Genomic DNA, 22,685 nt, shown 5'->3' with positions numbered 1-22,685 from the left:
GTTGAGGTTGCCAGCGTCAAAGGAGAGGAGAAGGTCTTTGGTGATTTTGAGGAGAGCAGTTTCAGTACTGTGGTTGGAGCGGAATCCGGATTGGAATGTTTCATACAGGTTATTGGGAGAGGTGATGTTTGAGTTGAGTGGCTACAGCGCGTTCCAAAACTTTTGACAGAAATGGTAGGTTGGAGATGGGTCTGAAGATTGGGGTTGGCATTTCACATTTGACAAACCACATTTGACATTTCGAAGCAAATAAATTGATCCTTGAAAGTGATGTGAACTGATATCGAACTCAATTCACGGACAGTACTGTGGTTAAACTTCTGTACGTTTTCCAGAAGTATCTCTTTATTTTGCACATTTAGGGTGTCAGGGTTGAGTCCAGGTTTTTTCAGAATGGAGGTAACAGCAGCAATTTTGAGGGATGGTGGGACGATGCCTGTAGACAGGGAGGAGTTTATTGTTGCAGTGATAAGTGGAGAGAGAGCAGGAAGGGAGGCCTTGACAATGTCAGGAATAATATGAATGGATGCATCAAATAAATAAAAAATAAAAAAATGGGAAAAATATATATGATGTGCTCTGGTGGGTATACCACAAAGCAAGGAAGCAGTTCAGGAACGGTGCCGTGATTTAACAAAGATCCACTGAACTTTAGGTGACGTGTAATACACGGAGACCCGCTGGATTTATTCTTAGAATTCCAGGTTAGGTGACGTGTAATACATGAAGATCCGCTGGAAATTAAAGTTTAGGGTTCCAGTTAAAGGTGACGTGAAAACGGAGATCCGCTGGAAATTAATTAGATGTGTGCACTATGTATTGGTCGGCCGGCCTAACGTCATTTTTTTTTTAGATAGGGTGTTCATTCAGATTGAATAAGGCATACGTTTTTAGAGGTGACCTTCTGTTAGTTCGCTCATATTTTATTTCGATCCTGGTAGAGGTTATACATTCGATATCCCAAAAATGTGTATTTTTGCATATTTACGGTTGAGATCCTTTATTCCAAATCAGTTGAAGCGAACGAGGAATGAGCAGAACAAGGAATGGATATCTATTAGGAATTAGCGATTGTTATTATTAGCGATTATGCGATTACTTTTGCGAATGCGAAACACACAATTTAATCGATTGTAGAGTGTAACAAAAAATTAATAATCAAAATAATGAAAAAAAACCTTTCACAAAATGTCATATAGCAGACCTGTGTGTGCACCACAGGTATACTTATGCCATTTTGGTGGATTAACATCGATGTGTCATGAAGTTATTGGTTCCATCCGAGCGATGCCCTCCGTCTCATACACATTACTTATGATGCTATTCTGACGCCGACCGCGTGGGGAGGATTTTATATACCATCTGTGAGTTAGGACGGGTCATTCCGCTCTCTCTTGTGTCTTCGATTTGGTAAGATTGTTGCCTGACATGTTCTACATTTGCTAATATCTCTGCAATGGCTTAATAGAAATGGAAGTGCTCAGAGATGCTTGCTTAATAGCTTTTGTGTTCTTTTTGTAGATCAGTTGCATTCAAGTGAATAAAAGCTCACGCTTTGGAGTTCTTGGTGAATCATTTCATTTCACCACATTTTTATTCACTTCAAATCCTACGCTTGGAGCCATGGAGAAGCTGCTTCGCCTGGAGTTATTCTCGGGCGACCCTCAGGCTACGAATGCCGCAGACCAATGGGAGTATTGGTACAACTCTCTCCAGCACTACACCGCGGTGGTTCTGGCTCTCACCGAGCCGCAGCGGCTATCGATTCTGACCTGTCATGTCAGCCTCCCTGTCTACGGGTACATATCCCACTGTACCACCTATGATGCGGCAGTGACGACATTGCGCGGCATAAATGTCCGGCAACGAAGTGCATTGTACGGTCGACACATGTTGGCTACTCAGCGTCAGGAAGCATCAGAAAGCCAGGAGCACTATATCCAGTAGCTGATACGCCTGGGGAAAGGTTGTTTGATGGAACAACGAACCGTTGCAGAGGCAACCGATGACTTGATGCACAATGCATTTGTTGCTGGGATCTCGTCGCCGGCCATCAGACTACGGTTGCTGGGGGAAACCACATTGACCTTCCAACAAGCGTGCGACAAAGCACGCATTCTACAGCTGGCATCGGCCCGCGCGGAGGCATACGGTGGATCCTATCTTACAGCGGGGGCCGCTGCCGAGGCACGGCTGGAGTCGACCGCATTGCCCGAAGGGGCACTCGTGGGATCTCCAGATGCCACCCCGGTGGCGCCGATCGTTGGGGATGACGGGAATCCGAACACCGCCGCCGCCGCTGCTAACTCTGCAGGCGAGAATGCCAAATGTTATTTTTGTGGCAGTAAGAGACACCCTCATTCGGCGTGTCCCGCCAAAAATTGTGAATGTCACAATTGTGGGAAGAAGGGTCACTTTGCTAAAATGTGTCGGGCGTCTAAATCTACCTGGCGCTCGACTCTCGCAGGTACACACACCTCACGGACGGCGCGAGGCGTACACAGCGCCGTGCTACCTGTGCTCATGGGATTCTCGCGGACACAATATTGATACAGGAAGTTCTTCTAGTTTCGTTAGCCACGCATTGGTACGACGTCACGGCTGGTCAATGGGATCGGATACCCGTCGAATTTACCTGGCTTCGTCGGGACATAGTGTACGCACCAAAGGCATTTGCTCCCTTAAACTCGTAATCAATGATAAATTGTATGCGGATGTGAAACTCGCGGTGATGCCGGAATTGTGCGCCGATGTACTGCTGGGAAATGACTTCTTGAGCAGGCACGGCCGGTTGCAGATGCGTGTGGGGGACGGGGAGAATACCCTTTCTGTCTGCAGCCTAGTCGAGATGGCGATAGATCCCCCTTCTGTGTTTCCCAGACTGACGGCCGATTGCCGACCTGTAACCGAGAAATCTCGACGATATACTCGTGCCGACGCTGCATATATCGCAGAGGAGACCGAGCGTATGCTCCGAGAGGGCATTATAGAGCCGAGTAGATCGCCGTGGAGAGCGCAGGTTCTAGTCGTACTCTCTGACAATCACAGGAAACGCCTGGTCATTGTTTACAGTCGAACTATTAATAGATTTACGCAATTGGACGCGTTTCCTTTGCCAAAAATAGATGACCTGGTCCAGGAGGTTGCCAAGTTTAGGGTCTTGAGCACTTTGGACCTTAAATCAGCGTATCATCAGATACCGATCAGGGAATCCGATAGGCCCTACACCGGCTTCCAATCGGGTCGACGGCTGTATCAATTTCGGCGAATCCCTTTTGGAGTCACAAATGGGGTATCGTGTTTTCAACGTGCTATGGACGACATCTTGGTTAAAGAGAATTTGCGAGACATTTTCGTTTACGTGGATAACGTGACAGTCTGCGGACATACCCAGGAGGGGCACGATGCTAACTTGAAATGGTTCTTGGAGGTTGCGCAATGTTATAATTTAACCTTCAACCAGGAGAAATGTCACTATGGTACCAAAACAATCGATATACTGGAGTACACAGTGACCGGCGGGGAGATAGAACTTGACGCCGAGCGCCTCCGACCTTTGCTAGAAATGACGGCACCCTGTGATCGGGCGTCCCTGAGGCGGTGCCTCGGGCTACTCAGACATCACTCGAGATGGATGAAAGGCTACTCAGAGAAAATAAGACCTCTGGTGGACTGTAAAACCTTCCCTTTGACGCAGGACGCACTAGACGCTTTTCAACTTCTAAAGGAAAACATAGCGGGGGCCTGTGTGACCTCCATTGATGATAACCTCCCGTTTCTCGTCGAGACAGACGCTTCGGATTGTGCCATTGCTGCGACACTCACACAAAATGATAAACCTGTGGCATTCTTCTCCAGGACATTGACCTCGGCTGAACGCAAACATTCGGCAGTGGAAAAGGAGGCGGCGGCGGTGGTCGAGTCAGTGAGGCGGTGGCGCCATCTGCTGCTGGGCAGGAGGTTCGATCTCCTGACTGACCAACAGTCGGTGGCTTTCATGTACGGCCACAAACACCCTCAATGTATTCAAAATGACAAAATCTCACGATGGCGGGTCGAACTCGCTGACTACTGCTATGACATAATCTATCGCCCCGGGAGCGAGAATGTGGTTGCTGACGCGCTCTCGCCCGTCGGTTTGTGCTCGCATGACGTCAGAGGATCTAAAGCGCATCCATGACTCATTGTGTCACCCCGGGGTAACTCGATTCGCTCATTTTGTGCGCTCTCGCAATTTGTCATTTTCGATCGAGGATATCCGACGTCTATGCCGCTCCTGCTCCGTATGTGCGGAGTTGAAACCGCGATTCTATAAGCCGACGGAGCAGATGCTCATTCAGGCGACGGAACCATGGCAACGATTAAGCCTCGATTTTAAAGGACCTTTACCCACACAAGGTGCGCCTCGTTATATGTTGACAGTAATTGATGAGTACAGTCGTTTCCCGTTCACCTTTCCATGCTCAGACATGACGGCAGCCACGGTCATACGATGCCTGCGTCAGCTGTCCATCCTGTTCGGATATCCGGGGTTTGTGCATTCAGACCGTGGGGCTGCGTTCATGTCACAAGAGGTCCGGACCTTCCCAGTTGGCCTCGGAATCGCCACTAGCCGCACTACTCCGTACCGTATTGCCCCGAGGCGAATGGCCAGGTGGAAAGATTTCATCAAGTCATCTAGAAGGCCGTGGCGCTGCACTTATGTACGCACTCGATGGGGCTGCACCAATGGCCTCAAGCCGTGCCATAAGCATTACTTGCGATTCAGACTTTGTTATCCACGGCCACCAATCAAACTCCCCACGAACGAATGTTTTGTTTCGAACGACGCGGCGCCAATGGTCAATCGATGCCCGGTTGGCTGGTCAAACTCAAGCCCGCATATCTGAAGTGAACGGTGCGACAAAGCAAGTACGAACCGGCGGTGGACTTGGTGCAGATTATGCAGGTTAATCCGCAGTATGCGACCGTCCGGCTGCACGATGGTCGTCCTTCGACCGTGTCGGTCCAGCATTAAGCCCTGTGCAGAGATGGGGACACCCGTCGTGACTTGAACTCGGAGGATTCGCCTGCCGAAATGGGGGATTCCGTTCCGGGCACCCCTCGCGCGGGTCGTGGCCTGAGTGACGTTACACCGCCAAGAACTGCTGAAGGGAATTCCCCGGGCTTGCCGTGTCCTCCGTCCCCGGGAAGTGCGCCCGGATCGGCCACCGATCAGTCTCGTGCCGGCCGGGACGGGAATGCGAACGGATCGCCTACCTACCAGACTCGTGCGGGCCGAGCGTGCCGTCGACCCCAACGCTTGGATTTGTGATGGAGTGCTGTGTTGCTTAATTAATCTACTATCTTCAACTTATACCTTATATTGATAGACCGCGTGCTAGCTGATACTCTTACGGGGGGAGAATGTCATGAAGTTAATGGTTCCATCCGAGCAAAGCTCTGCGTCTCCTACACATTACTTATGATGCTATTCCGACGCTGACCGCGTGGGGAGGATTTTATATACCATATGCGAGTTAGGACGGGTCATTCCGCTCTCTCTTGTGTCTTCGAGTTGGTAAGATTGTTGCAAGACATGTTCTACATTTGCTAATATCTCTGCAATGGCTTAATAGTAATGGAAGTGCTCAGAGATGCTTGCTTAATAGCTTTTGTGTTATTTTTGTAGATCAGTTGCATTCAAGTGAATAAAAGCTCACGCTTTGGAGTTCTTGGTGAATCGTTTCATTTCACCACAGTAAGTAAGATTTGGATGTATCTAGTTTAATGGAATGGTTCGCGAGCAAGGAGAAATCAAGATGAATTGGAAGACAATCGTCCATTGTAAAACGTCTACATAACGTTATCTGTTGGTTGCGAAGTGCAACGTCCATTGTAAAACGTCTACATAACGTAACTTGTTGGTCTATTGTCCAAATTTAGTGCGTTGTCAAAGATTATGAATATAGTCGATCTATTTGGTGTTTCAAAATCGAATCGATTTATTTTTGTTGAGTACCAAATCTATTAAATTTTGTCGATCGATAAGTTTTGAGAAATGCTATATTAAATTTACAATTCAGATAAGACGATAATTAAATGCGAACAGGACACGGTAAAGAAGCTGATTATTTAAACAAAGACGATTATTTATCTCGAAGTTTGAACAACACATGTTTGCCTGAGTTACGTTTGGCCTGAGTTACAACACAGCATGGCGAGGCCGAATTACGTATAGTATACAACTGTATAAATTAGGTCGCGACGTACAAACCTTTTTTTGGGCCCCATACAGGGCGAGGAAATAAAATCTATCATTTATAGTTTGATATAGACGAATAAATTACTTAAGGACCTTATTTTATTGCAGAAACTCAGAAAAACAGGAGGTCAATAAACATCAACCATCAATTAACAGAACCGAAATAAAATGGCCTGTTAGAGTGTTAGTCAAGCGATTACATGTGACATCCGGTCCAGCTGTGGTTTCCGCTTCAATTGCAATTTTTGGAAAAAACAAAACGATTTATTTGAAAAAAAAAAGGATTTTATACGCTAACTGATAACATTAAGAGTGTATTGTATGCAAAAATAACTCCCGTCGGTACAAATTTTCATTATTTGCGGCGGGAGACAAAAAAATTTAGCGACAATATTTGGGGTGGTGTAGCAGCAAATGGTTTCATTATAGGTGTATGAAAAACCCTAAATTTATCCTAAAAACCCTAGAGATTGGAAAAACACATACAAATAAATTGGGCTAACGTCATTTATTTAAGCTATTAAGCAATTGCATGAAAAGCGAGTTCTTAACTTGAAAATAAGCTTTGCACCAAATAATCTTTTTGACCAATCAAGGACCACGATCTTTGCACATGCCCCAATTTTTCACCATCCTTCCACTCCATCCCTCACACCCCCCACCCCCACCATTCTACCCCACCTCCCCCTCTCACACTTCACTCGGCGACGAGTGTTTGGTGCAAATCTACTTCCCATGGTAGAGGCTCGTACAAAAGGGGATATTCATTGATGCAACACCCTGACTCGACAAAACACCAGATTAGTGTGTGTGTGTGTGTGTGTGTGTGTGTGTGTGTGTGTGTGTGTGTGTGTGTGTGTGTGCGTGCAGTGTCCATTTTAGGACTGTAATCCTTTACCATTTGGGTTTTGTCATCAAAATTATTAGCAAAACTACGTTGAAACTATTTTTGGTATTTTGAGCAAATGGAATAAAAAGAAGAAGATGTCTGACAGGCCCTGTATTTTTGGTTTGGTAAATTGCAACTGGTTGTCCTAATTGGTCGATGGGATCCAGGTTTGACATCCAGTATGGCGGAGGGCATACTCATTGATGCGGCACCCTGTCAAAAGGTTATTTAATGGCATTCGGTTGGTGGTTTGATTTTCGAGCGATTAATTTGCTCTGTACTGGGAAATCTGGATCGCGTAAACCTAAGTTACTGTTTACCAATTTACCGGTTAGTGTCAAGCTTGAGAATAGACGAATGGGAAAACGCACTGGGAATAAGTTCTGAAAGGGCATGTTGAAGGAGCTGTGCTCCAACGCGAGTCGAAAGGATTGACGCGACAAAAGATGGAAATTCGTCCGAGTTGCTTTATTGCACAAACCAAACTCGGGTACTCTGAAAAGCCCGTTTATCGGGCAGCAATATATATACACATCATGCCGGAGCGTTTGCCCGGGAAAGGCGAGACCGGGCGTGCCCGGGCGTCCTGGGCGAGCCCTAGAAAGGCGAGTCTGGACGTGCCCGGGCGTCCTGGGCGAGCCCTGGAAAGGCGAGAGCGGGCATGCCCCGGCGTCCTGGGCGAGCCCTGGAAAGGCGAGGCTGGGCGTGCCCGGGCGAGCCCGGGAAAGGCGAGTCCGGGCATGCCCGGGAGAGGCGCGTCTGGGCCTGTCCGGGTGGCCTGGGCGAGCCCGGCATGGTGATCGCTCCCTGGCCGCGTCCTCGACAGGTGCAAGGCGATTGTGTATACCCAGCGGTAACCGCTACACACGCCCCTCCAGAATCGACTTGCACCGGCAGGGTCAATTTAAGGGGGGTCCTGATGACCCGGCCGAAGCGACCCCTGGAGGGTCGTGGGGGGGGGGGGGAGGGGTCCGGTGTGGTGGTGGGTGTTCGAGTGGGGGGAAACGTGGACGGGGGGCGGCCTCGCCGTGGAGGAAGGGCCAACAGTGGCGGTTGGTCGACGTCCACGTGCGCCGGCTTGAGGCGGTCCACCGAAATCCGGTCCGACCTGCCGCCGATGTCGATGACGAACGACTTGTCGTCCCGTCGCAGGACCCGGAAGGGCCCGTCGTACGGCGGCCGGAGTGGCCCCCGGTGTGCGTCATGACGCACGAAAACGTACTCCTCTGTGCGAAGCGCTGGGGGGACGTAGGACTGGGGGCCACCGTGGCGGGACGTTGGCACGGGGGCAAACCGTCGGGCGGCCTCCTGGAGGTCCGAGCGCTGGCGAGCTGCGGAGCAGGGACTGGTAGCGTTGGGCACGAACTCGCCCGGGACGCGTAGCGGCTGGCCGTAGACGAGCTCGGCGGTGGACGCCTGGAGGTCCTCCTTGGGGGCCGTGCGGAGGCCCAAAAGGACCCACGGCAGCCGGTCGGCCCAACCGTCGTCCTGAAGGCCGGCCATGAGCGCGGCCTTCATGGAGCGGTGAAAACGCTCGCACAACCCATTGGCTTGGGGGTGGTAGGCCGTGGTACGGTGGAGCTTGACTCCCAGGTTGCGGGCGACCGCACCCCACAGCTCGGAGGTGAACTGCGGACCGCGGTCCGAAGAGTTGTGCGCCGAAACGGGCGACCCAGGTGGCGATGAAAGCCTGCGCCACATCGGCGGTGGTGGTGGAAATGAGGGGAACGGTCTCCAGCCACCTGGTGGTCCTGTCCACCATGGTGAGCAGGTGTGTGAAACCCCGCGATGGGGGAAGGGGGCCCACCAGGTCCACGTTGACGTTGTCGAAACGCCATTCGGGCACGGTGAAAGGTGCCAGCGGGGCCTGGGTGTGGCGGTGGACCTTGGCCCGCTGGCAGGCCATGCAGGCGTTGGCCCAATCGCGGACGTCCCGTCGAAGACCGTGCCAGACGAAACACGCCGACACCAGCTTCTGGGAAGCTTTCCGGCCCGGGTGGGAAAGGCCGTGGATGGAGGTGAAAATGCGGCGCTGCCAGGCACGACGGGGCGAGGCTGGCCTTGGGAGACGTCGCAGAGCAGGACAGTGTCCGCGAAGGGGACGTCGGCCAGGCGGAGGCCCGTGTCCGCCGCCCGGAGGGCTTGCACCGTGGTGTCGGTGGTCTGGTCGGCCGCCATGAGCGCAAAGTCCACACCGAGGTGGACCGCGTTTGCGCTGGCCCGAGAAAGACAGTCGGCCACGGCGTTGTCTTTGCCGGCGACATGCCGGATGTCCGTGGTAAATTCTGACACGGCGGAGAGGTGGCGCTGCTGGCGGGCCGAACACGGCTCCGTGACTTTGGCCATTGCGTAAACCAACGGCTTGTGGTCGACGAAAGCCGTGAACGGGCGGCCCTCCAGGAGGTGGCGGAAATGGCGAACGGCCAGGTATAGACCGAAGAGCTCGCGGTCAAACGTGCTGTATTTTAACTCGTTTGGCCGGAGTTGCCGGCTAAAAAAAGTGAGTGGCTGCCAAACCCCGTTCACCCATTGCTCATGTACGGAGCCCACCGCGTAGTCGGAGGCGTCCGTAGTGAGGGCGATGGGAGCGTCGAGCACCGGGTGAGCCAGTAGCGTTGCGTCGGCGAGAGCCCGCTTCGCGCTCGTGAATGCCGCGTCCATGGCCGCGGACCAGACGATGTCATGCTTGGCCGGCTTGCCCCGGAGGGCTTCGTAAAGGGGCCGCATGAGCTGAGCAGCGCGGGGCACGAAACGGTGATAAAAATTCACCATGCCGAGGAACTCCTGCAGGGCCTTGATGGAGCGGGGACGCGGGAACTTGGTGATGGCCTCGACCTTGGTCGGCAGCAGCACGGCCCCGTTCTTGGTGATGTGGTGGCCCAAAAAGTCAACGGCCGTCGTGCCGAAGTGGCATTTGGCCGGGTTGACGATTAAGCCGTGCTCGCTGAGGCGCCCGAACAGTGTTCGGAGGTGGAGGAGGTGCTCGGCCCGGGACGTGCTGGCGACGAGGATGTCGTCCAGGTAGACGAAGAGGAATGGCAGGTCGCGCAGCACGACGTCCATCAAGCGTTGGAACGCCTGGGCCGCGTTCTTGAGGCCAAACGGCATCCTCAAGAATTCGAACAGGCCGAACAGCGTGATTACGGCCGTTTTCGGGACGTCGGCCAGCCTGACAGGTACCTGGTGGTATCCCTGTATCAAGTCAATTTTCGAAAAAATGACCCGCCCCGCCAACCGGGCGGAAAAGTCTTGGATGTGCGGGATCGGATACCTGTCGGGGGTGGTAACATCGTTGAGGCGGCGGTAGTCGCCACACGGGCGCCATCCGCCCCCCGGCTTTGGCACGATGTGCAGTGGTGAGGCCCACGCGCTATCGGAGCGCCGCACGATGCCGAGGTGCTCCAACGCGTCGAACTCGGCTTCGGCCACGGCGAGCTTGGCCGGGTCGAGGCGGCGGGCTCTGGCGTAGACCGGCGGGCCCGTAGTGGGTATGTGGTGCTCGATGCCATGTCGCACTGCGACGGCCGAAAACGTCGGCCGCGTGAGGGCCGGGAATTACGCGAGCAGGCGAGCGAACTCGTTCGCCGCCGGGAGGGCGCACGCTAGTTCGGTCGGCGCGGAGCTGCTCATCGCGCATGCCAGGGAGCTGAAGGTCTCAGCGTTGACAAGGCAACGCCGTTTGACGTCGACCAGCAGCCCGTGCGCGCAGAGGAAGTCGGCGCCCAGCAAAGCCATCCGCACGCTTGCGGTCACAAAGGTCCAATTAAAGCGCTGGCTGCCGAAGCAGAGGGTGACGTTGCGCGGGCCTTAAGGTGCGTATGGCCGATCCGTTGGCAGCGACCAAGGAGGGGCCGCAAACGGCGGTCTGCTTGTCCTGCTCGGAGGCGGGTATGACGCTCAGTTGGGCGCCGGTGTCACAAAGGAAACGCCGCCCGGACGCTTTGTCCTTGATAGAAAGCAAGTTGCCCGAGTGGCCGGCGCTCATGGCTGGTAATGAACGCTGGCTCGCCCGTTTCCCGACTTGCCGAAAGTGCACGGGGGTCGGCATGTCCGAGCCTTCTGTCCGAACCTGGCGTGGTAATAACACCACGCCTGGTCAGGTGAAGGCCCCGGCCGTCGTGTTGGAAGCGGTCGGCGCGGCGTGGCGGCCGCCAGTTGCACCAGCAGTTCGGCCTCCAACCGCGCAGGGCGCTCGGGCGCCATGGGCGTCGCCTCGGACGGGGGTGGGCTCCAGGTAGCCGCCCCGATGTGCCGGCCTGCCGAGGAGATCTTGTCGGCTTCCCTGGCGAGGGCGCGGGGATCCGCGATCTGCGTGCCTGCCAGGGCGAAGTGGACCTGGCTAGGCAGCTGGCGGAGGAACAGCTCCTGGAAAAGAAAATCCGACGAGTGCGTCCCGAGCAGCGAGAGCATGTAATCCATTCGCTCGGACGGGCGCGTGTCGCCGAGCTCGGGCAGGTCGAGCTGGCATCGTGCGCGTTGCGCCGGCAGGAGGGCGAATGCGTCGAGGAGGAGCGTCTTGATCGCGCCATACTTGTCAGCGGCTGGCGGGCGCTTGAGGAGGCTCAGGGCGCAGGCCGCAGTGGCGGAGCCGAGCGCCGCTACCACATGGTGGAAGCGGGTGTCGTCGGCGGTGATGCCTTGCAGGGAAAACTGGGAGTCCGCCTGGGCGAACCAAACCGCCGCGTGAGCCTCCCAGAAGGTAGGCAGTTTAAGGGCAACTGCCGTGTCCATGTCGTGGGTCACCAGTGAAGGAGCTGTGCTCCAACGCAAGTCGAAAGGATTGACGCGACAAAAGATGGAAATTCGTCCGAGTTGCTTTATTGCACAAACCAAACTCGGGTACTCTGAAAAGCCCGTTTATCGGGCAGCAATATATATACACATCATGCCGGAGCGTTTGCCCGGGAAAGGCGAGACCGGGCGTGCCCAAGCGTCCTGGGCGAGCCCTGGAAAGGCGAGTCTGGACGTGCCCGGGCGTCCTGGGCGAGCCCTGTAAAGGCGAGAGCGGGCATGCCTGGGCGTCCTGGGCGAGCCATGGAAAGGCGAGAGCGGGCATGCCCGGGCGTCCTGGGTGAGCCCTGGGAAGGCGAGGCTGGGCATGCCCGGGCGTCCTGGGCGAGCCCGGGAAAGGCGAGTCCGGGCATGCCTGGGAGAGGCGCGTCTGGGCCTGTCCGGGCGGCCTGGGCGAGCCCGGCATGGTGATCGCTCCCTGGCCGCGTCCTCGGCAGGTGCAAAGCGATTGTGTATACCCAGCGGTAACCGCTACAATGTTCTGGAAGGGTACGAATCCCGTATATAATTTTAATTATTGCGTGTTTAATCTCGTGTTTAATTTTTATGGACCGAATTATTGGATCGACTCCATAACGCGGACCTGCGAGTGTCCATTTTCGACCACAGGCACATGCGGCTTGCAGAGGTGCAACGTGATCGTGATCGTGTGACGATCAAACAAAAATTTCGATCATAAATTGTGAAATCGGGGTTCATAAGAACGTATTCTTTTGTGTGAACATTGTGACGCAATTTAAAAAAATTCTTTGTAACGAAATAACAAGTAAACAATTGCGACATTGATAAGGCGATGTATAGGTAGGAAAAAGTAAAAATATATATAATAACCCGGAAGTGGATATCGCATGTGTGCGAGGATGTGATGTCATCATTCCCTAGCCATGAATTTTGTTGTAAAATACATTTAAAAATACAGAATTTTTACAAATAGATGATTTCATGATATAGAGTTTAATGTGCTCGTTCGGACGCATATATTGAAATTAAGATTTGAGTGATAAAATAAAAATTACGACTGTTCACAGTGGTGATGTCTGAGCGATATAAGAATGCCAAGCAATTTTATATTTTATACTTGCGGTGTTAAAACCACTGGTGGTATTGCATGACCATGCATGCCCTTCGGGGTCAGGATGCATGTGTTTTGAATGACCATGTGGGGTTGAAGTGCATGTGTATGCTAATGGGACAGTGTTGATAGACGGTGTGCCTTGGCCGTGGGGTCAAGGTGCACGTGCAAGACTGTTCAAATGTTTGATTTTTTAAACCTTTTTTTATTATAAAAAAGGCAGCCTACGGTGCTGGCCTTAAAAGCATCTTAAGGGTGTAGAATCCACTGGTGGATGGTGGACTCACTCCTATGGAGGAGGGGTCCAATTGTATGAGCATGCATTCTTGCCCTTCGGGGTCAGGATGCATGTGTTTTGAATGACCATGTGCTTCAGCCTTGGGCTTGAAGTGCATGTGTATGCTAATGGACAGCCTTGATAGACGTTGTGCCTTGGCCGTGGGGTCAAGGTGCACATCCAAGGCTGTTTATATGTTTGATTTTTTACCTTTTTAAATTATAAACAAGCATTACGCCTAGCTCCCCCGTCGGTGAAGTGATGCGAGTTGACAAAGTGGAAGACGCAATGCGGCCATCTTGGATTTTGATGTGGTGACCCAATTTTCAATAGCGTTCTCCCTTATGCGTAGATACACCCACACACCAGATTAGAAGTTAGTAGTTCGTTTATTTTTCAAGATATTTCGCTCACAAGGTTCAGACATACATGGCGACGGCCATCTTGGATGTTGACGTGGCGACCCAATTTTCAATAGCGTTCTTCCTTATGCCTAGATACATCCACACACCAGATTAGAAGTTGGTACTTCGCTTATTTTTCAAGATATTCCGCTCACAAGATTCAGACATACATGGCGTCAGACATACATGGCGGCAGCCATCTTGGATTTTGACGTGGGTTGCACCCACACACCAAATTAGAATTCGGTCCTTCGCTAACGCACGCACAGACGCACGCACGCACATTCGCATGCACGCACGGACGCACGCACACATGGACAGAGGGGAAAACCATAGTCCCCCTTTCGCTCCGCGGTGCGACGGGGGACAAAAAACACCAAAACACCAGAACATGCATAAATAACGACAAATCAGTATGGAATAGCTTGTCCCTTGCTTTCTTTGAATAATCCAGTCTTTTGGTCAAACTTTCACGAAGCTTCTTGCACCGAGAAATGTCAATGTCCCCATTCATGTTTGACAGCTTCGCAAAGTTGATCAGAATTTGCAAAATTTCCTTCCAATAGGTTTGTGCTGAATATAGGCCCAACGATTGTCTATGGGGTTCAAATCGTGACTCTGACCAGGCCAGAACATAAGAGCAAATCACTCTGAATCAAACCTCGGAGAGTGTGCATGATAAAACATTTCCTTCGGAAATCGTGAACTAGTTCTCTCAGGCTGTGTGCCACTTTCAAACCTTCTCTCCTACAATCAGCAATGTTGTTCTGTGTGAGAGGGTTGGGAGATCAGGGTTTCTCATACATGGTTATGGCTGCCTGTTTGGTAACACAAGCTTAAATATCAACAGGTCAGGCTTTTAGAATGATTCATTGTGGTGGAAATTCGTTTTATGGTGTTTGCAGCTTTTTGGCCTAAGTTTGTGTTTTGACTGCTGTACTCGTTTTGCTTCAGTGCTGTGCAGAGAATGCAATGTCAGAAAAATGATAAACAGCTTGCTCACAGATATATCATCCTGCTATTCCACGATCAGCTTAATTTAGATGTAATGTTTGTGTTTGTCTCTGAGATGATCAAATGTCAATTTTGGTGGTACAAGACTTACAGTATATAACCAACGGTGCACTTTAGAACATATAATTCAACATCTGGTATTGTATAAGGTCATATGACTAGTTATATGCACACAACAGAAAAGGATGAGGGAAGGGGTGGGTGGGAGTGGGGTGGGGGTGGTGTTAAAATGTTTAATCATAGTAATTGTACCTCGTTACTGGGAGACATGTGGAATTATATCACTCTTGGTGTGTCTTTACTCCACTCAAGGGCAGACAGGTTAGATTTCACACAAATTGAGCCTTACCGGCCTCCATTGTAGTGGCTTGTGCCGTCATAGACCATGTACTCGTGCGACGTCCCTTGGTGACTCTAACTGAGAACTCGTACAGGGTGTTTGGCTTGAGGCCCGTCGCCAGGTAGCTCAGTGTGGTGGTGTTCGCCATCTGCATGTGAACATGGACCGTGGATGTGGACACACACGCAGTATCAAGACAACGACCAGAATCAATCAGGAGGACAAGTAGAAAAGGTAAGGGCTAAAAATCGATATGAGTAAAATGTATAAAGGAGGTGCCCAGCATGCTTTCAACAAACACATTCCCAAAAAAATATATACTTTAAAAAAAAAGAAATGAGCATGAACATACATGAGCCCCATCCTGAGTAGAGCTTTACATTTTTCTCTGGCCTGACAGTGCCCAGCTTGTAATTTCCCTTTGCTTTGGGACGGCAGGAACAATTTCCCTCGGGTGACATCTGGTTATCATTATTAGTCCGCAGCTTTGTACGCCCTCTTCTGGGATTCCAATCCGATTGAACTTGCTAATGACCGATTTGTTATCTTGGAATCCTTCTGGGGGAATTGAAACGGCAAGGACGAGAAAGATGGAGCCAAATGGCCTCTGATAATCCCTTATTCACGTGTTTGCTTGCTGGCTTACTTATGCTACATATGATATTTATTTGTCCATTGTATACTAATGTCCCCATAATACATGTTAAAGTACACCGATGTCTACTGGTGTGTTTGTCCTGAATGTGATTTATGTACAAGCTCATATATTCCATCTGCAGGGGACAATGGATGGCTTCCTCCATCAGATCATTTATAAAGATGGCCTAACTGCTGTCCAGAATTTTTTTTTTTTAAATATCCAAGCTCCTCAGTGAGCTTCAGATTGCAATTTTAAAATTAAAATGCTGGAGAACAATACCATCTTTCCACATTGATGTACGACTTTTCTTTGTTATATCTGAGAAACATGTCTATGGCTTACTTCTCGCACAAACAAAATCCTCTTGAATGATATGTTGTATGATTCACAGTGATTGTATGTTTAATGCATTTTTATTCAACAATGTCCAAGGCTATCACAGAGTAGCTTTTATGATAATGAATAAAATATAGATTTTAATTTAAAAGGATTTAGGGATGGTATGCCAAAAGGTATGCAAACAAGGTAGAGATAGTGGCAAGAAATTATCAAGTGAAACCATTGCCCAACATCTTTCTTTGAACAATGGTTGTTGCCCGTCCATCCCTGCATCCATTTACAATGATCGTACATGTTGATTGTTTCCATGCATGAATTTAACCAGCAAAATATTAAACAGTAAAAAAGCACACACACACACACACACACACATATATATATATATATATATATATATATATATATATATATATATATATATATATATATATATATATACATATATATATATACATATATATATATATATATATATATATATATATATATATATATATATATATATATATATAAAGCAGTAAAGTATGTTTGTTTGTTTGTCCTCTTATAACTCGAGAACTACTCATCGCAGAGAAAAACCAAAGGCATATTCGGAATCAGTACGTCTCAGAGCAACTACAGCACACCTTAAATTTAAAAAAAAACTTCGGGTTTTAAAATTAGCGTATTAGCGCAGAAGCACTAGCAGAAGAGGGAGGGAATCGAAGGGAGGGAGTGCAGCGCTCCCTCTAGTGCTTCGCAGCGCCAGCGCTTCTGTTAGCGTAATGGTGCACAGGTGGTTCTCACTCTTGCGCATGCGCAAATGCGCTGTTCCGATGCTTCATGTTCCTGCAAAGACTTTGGCGCATGCGCAAATGACGACACATGGGCCACTGTATGTTCGTTTAATACGTACGCACTTTGATGGGCGGGGCGTATGGCGTTCATGAAATGGTCGAATGCGGAAGTGCTTGAAGCCGTTGCGAGCGACTCGCACGATCTCTTGTCATGGTCCACAAGATTATCACAGAGACGTGCAGCTTCCAGCATTACGAGATATGATCGAGACCTAACTTTTGAGACCAGTCCCAGCCTTCTAGGCCACGTGGTTGGTTCAGACGACCCCGACAAAGGACGTGGTGGATTTTATCGCAAGCCGATTCGAGCGCCGACGTGCCGGCGAACAAAAGCAGTCATATCTTTTTAACGCGTGGTTAGATTTTTACAAAATAAACTTTTTCTTGAAGGGCTGAACCGTGCGCTCACAACGATACCGAGTTTGACCCTGGGAGAGCCGTTTTGCGCCGGCAAAGGCGCCTTGTTTTCCGTGATGACCATGTCATGCTGCATAGATTACCATAAATTATAATATACTAGGGCATTGCCCGTACTATATCTATATCTAAAATTATATCCCCCCCCTCTATTTACATGAAATGGTTTGGTCCAAAGCGAACGGCTTCCGGAGTTTGGTAAAGAAATCGCCATCGCGTGCACAAACGCGCAGGAAAGCGAATGAATCGCAAATTCGTTTTTATTAGTTTTAAAACATAGTTTAACGCCAACATAGTTTGCAAACGTGAAATAAATGAATACGCTCTCAAATGTGCCATCCGAGGCAGAGTGTGTCCGCCACGTTCGGCACACGCGATAGTTCGCTGCTCTCTGATTGGTTGAATCGTTTTTTGGACATAGCTCGGTAAGTAATTGTCCGATTAATATGAAACCTTGAAAAGGCACATCCTCGGGTCCCCAGCAATATACCTGGCAAGTTAAAAGTATATCGGACCCGTGGTTGTCGAGAAACAGCGGTCACAGACAAACAGACGTACAAACGTACAAACGTACAGAGATTACTGGAATTATAGATAGATTACCAGCGGAGCGTTCCGTGACGTCACAGCTCACTTAATTGCAATTATCTCTGGGATTCCTTGGCCGAATCGTACCAACTTCTATATCTATAAAGCAGTAAAGTATGTTTGTTTGTCCTCTTATAACTCGAGAACTACTCATCGCAGAGAAAAACCAAAGGCATATTCGGAATCAGTATGTCTCAAAGCAACTACAGTACACCTTAAATTTAAAAAAACTTTGGGTTTTAAAATTAGCGTATTAGCACAGAAACACTAGCAGAAGAGGGAGGGAATCGAAGGGAGGGAGCGCAGCGCTCCCTCTAGCGCTTCGCAGCGCCAGCGCTTCTGTTAGCGTAATTAGCGTATTTCGGAACGTTAATTTTTCAACTTCATTATTCGGATTCAGTACGTCCCAGAGAAACTTCATAATGTTAATTTTTCAACTTCATCCGATTGACATGGGACCAACGGCATGTGACAGAGAGTGAAACATACATGTTACATTTATTTGACGACAATGAGTTCCGACTTCCGGGTTCGTGCCGCCAACCCTGTTAGGCGCCTCTTACGGCACACAGGGAATTACCAGTGAACTGGTACTCAATTTGCCGACCTCGGTAGGATGACAGGCTGAGTCAACCCCCCTGGTGTTAAGGGGGAGGAGGAGGGGAGGGGGAAGAGGAGGGGAGGGGAATGGGGGGAGGGGGGAGGGGAATGGGGGGGAGGGGGGAGGGGGAAGGGGGGGAGGGGGGAGGGGGAGGGGGAAGGGGAGAAGGGGGAAGGGGGGAGGGGGGAGGGGAAGGGGGGAGGGGATATATATATATACACATGCACACACAAATGTGGATGTATCAAGACCGAGGAAGTCTCTGTTCCACCTTCTGAAACCCACATTTGGAGATAACCAATGAAACACACACACACACACACACACACACACACACACACACACACACACACACACACACACACACACACTTCAGCTAACCAAATTGAGAAAGATAGATGTTTGGTGTCATTTGCACATTTATTGTGTCATTTGTACATTTATTGTGTCATTTGTACATTTATTGTCATTTGCACATTTGCACATTTATTATTCAATGTAAATGGTTTAACATAATAATTTTTGTGACCATCCCTACCTTGTTGATATACTTTTTCGCATATTACCCCAATATCCTTTTACATTTTAAAAAAAAGTTTTTTATTACTTGTTTCTGTACTTTTAAAAATGTATTTACATTTTTGATCACCAACTTTATTTAATGTCTGTAGCACTTCAATGACAACAATGACCTTAAGACCTAAGGGTCACAAAAGGATATTGGGGGCATGGGGTGGGAGTCTTAAGGGTCTTGGGGATATTAAGGATCTGTAGGGCCTTAGAGGTCTAAAGGGTATTGGGGGTCCTAAGGGTCTTGAGGGCTTTGTTAACAGTCTTGGGGGTCTAAATGATCTTAAGGGTCTTGGAGGTTTTGGGTGTCTTAAGGGTCTTGGAGGTATTATGGCCTTAGGGGGTCTTAAAGGTCTTCGGGGTCTAAAAGGTCTTGGAGGTCCTAAGGGTCTTTGGGATTCTTAAGTGTCTTGGGGGTCTTAGGGGATCCTGAGGGTCTTAAGAGTCTTGGGGTCTTTATGGGTTGTAATGCTCTTCAAGGTCTTTAGACGTTTTAGGGGTGTTTGAGGTTGTTTAGGGTTTTAATGGTCTCAATGGGTCTAAATATATGGAGGGGTCTAAGGGGTGTAAAGGATGTAAATGTCTATCGGCATATATGGGGTCTTAAAAGGTCTCCAAAGGTTTAATACGTCTCAGCAGTCTAAAGGGTAGAATGGTTTAAAAGGTAAGTTCCAGTAATACGTAATCAATAGACGTACATGTAGTCAGAATGCAACCGACGTTCAAACAGTAAGTAATTAAAGACAAATGCCAAGGCTTCATGGCCGGATGGCTTCAAGGAAGGATGGACCGTGTTTTTCGTTTTTATATACAGTATAATGTATATAGATAGATAATTATCGTACGTCTGGTAATAATGGTTGTTGGACTGTACGTAATAGTGTATGCCAATATTAACCACCAGTCTTTAAAAGTGGTTTTCTGTTGTTGCTATTGTTTGACTGTAGGTAATATTACGCCATTAACCTTACCCAGTGATTGACACGTGTTGCCGCGGCCCTGCCCCCACAATGTTGATTGGCAGGCGTGGCCCCGCCCACCCTCTCTTCCCTTCCTACAACGAAGCGAGGTGATACAGTTTTGCTTACTCTTCTTGGAATCCTTTCAAGTTGTGAAAATTTTGAATCGTCATGGACCATCTCACGATAAAATGCAGTAGGTTTGTGTTAAAACCAAGACCTGAGCTTAAACCAATTTTTTGTGTTAGGTTGTCTCAAAAGAAGATTTTGAGTCGTTCAGTTTTGTAATCCAGCGATGTTGTCCAAAGGTTTAATGAATGTTATTGGATGTGAAATTCTCCACCGACAACTGGTAGGTTAGGTACTTTATAGGTTGATACGTTTGTATACTGAAACGCAAAAGAAACTTACCACCTTTGAAACCTTTAAATATCAACAATAACACTGCGTGTAGTAAATGTGTGAACTTATTTGTGGACAATAGTGTCCTCGCTGTCAGACAAAACGGTCACGGATGGTCACTTGAACCTTCAATGGTCACTTCATAGCACAGCTGTTGAACAGCCGTTTTGACTGTCATTGATTAGCCAAGGGGTACGGGATGATTTTAATGAGCTGCACGTGATGTCTTGATATTGGCTTTAAAAAGGCCAGTGCAAAATGGGCATTTTGACCGAAACATTTGACCATTTTGACCAACTTCAAAAAGACCGAAAACACAAAAGAAACTTACCACCTTTGAAACCTTTAAATATCAACAATAACACTGCGTATAGTAAATGTGTGAACTTATTTGTGGACAATAGTGTCCTCACTGTCAGACAAAACGGTCACGGATAGTCACTTGAACCTTCAATGGTCACTTCATAGCACAGCTGTTGAACAGCCGTTTTGACTGTCAGTGATTACCCAAGGGGTACGGGATGATTTTAATGAGCTGCACGTGATGTCTTGATATTGGCTTTAAAAAGGCCAGTGCAAAATGGGCATTTTGACCAAAAATTTGACCATTTTGACCATTTTGACCAACTTCAAAAAGACCAAAAACGCAAAAGAAATTTACCACTTGTTTGAAATGTAATAAAATTGTAACAGTTCAAAATAAAACAAACCAACAATTGCTAATTGAAACATTGGCATTTTATTGATGACATGTCAAGTTTTTGACCAAGATACACCATCTCATCAGTTTGTTCTACAGTACAGAACAGCACAGGGTGCAATGTCAGTCCCCTTTCAATAGCGTGTATGGCCACCATTGTTTTGGATACAGGCAGTGCATCGTCGGCGTATACTGCCTACCAGTCTTTGGATGGATTGCTGCTGGATTCTGTCCCACTCAGTCCTCAATGTCTGAAGCAGCTCTGCCCGTGTCCTGGCCCTGCCAACTACGCGTCTCCCAAGCTCATCCCACAGGTGCTCGATGGGATTCAGGTCAGGGGAGAGCGCAGGCCACTGCATGGTGTTGATGTTCTCGCCTTGGAGAAATGCAGTGGTAAAGCAAGCAGCATGGGGACGAGCATTGTCTTGCTGAAAGGTTCTCAGTTCTGGGTGGTCTAGCAGGAATGGCAGCAGATGAGGTCGCAGGTTGTTATCCACATACCGCTGGGCGTTAAGATTCCCATCCACAACCACCAGTGGCATCCTGTACCGGCCTGATATGGCTGCCCACACCATCACACTTGGGCCACCCCACCTGTTGGCTTGACGCACGCAACAATCGGCATATCGCTCGCCAGTTCTTCTCCAGACACACTCACGCCCATCAGGACTGTCCACACAGAACCTTGACTCATCGCTGAAAGCGACCTCGTTCCACTGCGCCAAGGTCCACCGCTGATGCTGCTGGCACCATCTCTGACGGTTGCAGCGATGGGCAACCGTCATCACGGGGCCTCTGTATGGTCTTCTGGCAGTCAGACCATAGTCATGCAGTCGTCTTCGTGCAGTATCATTGGAGATCCGTGGGTTTGCGCGCCCCGGAGTTTCTGCCGCAGTGCGGGATGCTGGACGGAATCGATCCCGCAGGTGACTTCGGACCATCTGCCTGTCCTGCCTTGCAGTGGTGACTCTTGGCCTCCCTGATCGAGGTCTGTCATCTGCAGAGTTGTGGAGGGTGTCTCTGTCCACCAGGGCCGATATCGTCTGGTGTGAACAGCCAAGGCGACGTGCCACCTCACGGTAGCTCAGTCCACCTTGCAGCATGCCCAGGGCACGCTGCCGTTGATCCCTTGACAATCGTGGCATGTTGATTGAAATGCCCATTTTGCACTGGCCTTTTTAAAGCCAATATCAAGACATCACGTGCAGCTCATTAAAATCATCCCGTACCCCTTGGCTAATCACTGACAGTCAAAACGGCTGTTCAACAGCTGTGCTATGAAGTGACCATTGAAGGTTCAAGTGACCATCCGTGACCGTTTTGTCTGACAGTGAGGACACTATTGTCCACAAATAAGTTCACACATTTACTATACGCAGTGTTATTGTTGATATTTAAAGGTTTCAAAGGTTGTAAGTTTCTTTTGTGTTTTCGGTCTTTTTGAAGTTGGTCAAAATGGTCAAATTTTTCGGTCAAAATGCCCATTTTGCACTGGCCTTTTTAAAGCCAATATCAAGACATCACGTGCAGATCATTAAAATCATCCCATACCTCTTGGCTAATCACTGACAGTCAAAACAGCTGTTCAACAGCTGTGCTATG

General features: G+C 49.2%; 1 protein-coding gene across 1 annotated transcript in view; it reads right to left on the bottom strand.

Moving 5' to 3' along the window:
* Positions 1-22,685, bottom strand: part of LOC137431314 (neogenin) — a 343,015-nt gene that overhangs the window by 87,087 nt on the left and 233,243 nt on the right. The window contains exon 18 of the mRNA XM_078782693.1: positions 15,041-15,179. Coding sequence (XP_078638819.1) covers positions 15,041-15,179 — 139 coding nt within the window. The remainder of the gene's footprint in view (positions 1-15,040; positions 15,180-22,685) is intronic.

The sequence above is a fragment of the Myxine glutinosa genome, chromosome 7 (assembly GCF_964187855.1).
Source record: "Myxine glutinosa chromosome 7, kmMyxGlut1.1, whole genome shotgun sequence".
Classification (NCBI taxonomy): Eukaryota; Metazoa; Chordata; class Myxini; order Myxiniformes; family Myxinidae; genus Myxine; species Myxine glutinosa.
This window is presented reverse-complemented; position numbering and strand designations above follow the sequence as displayed.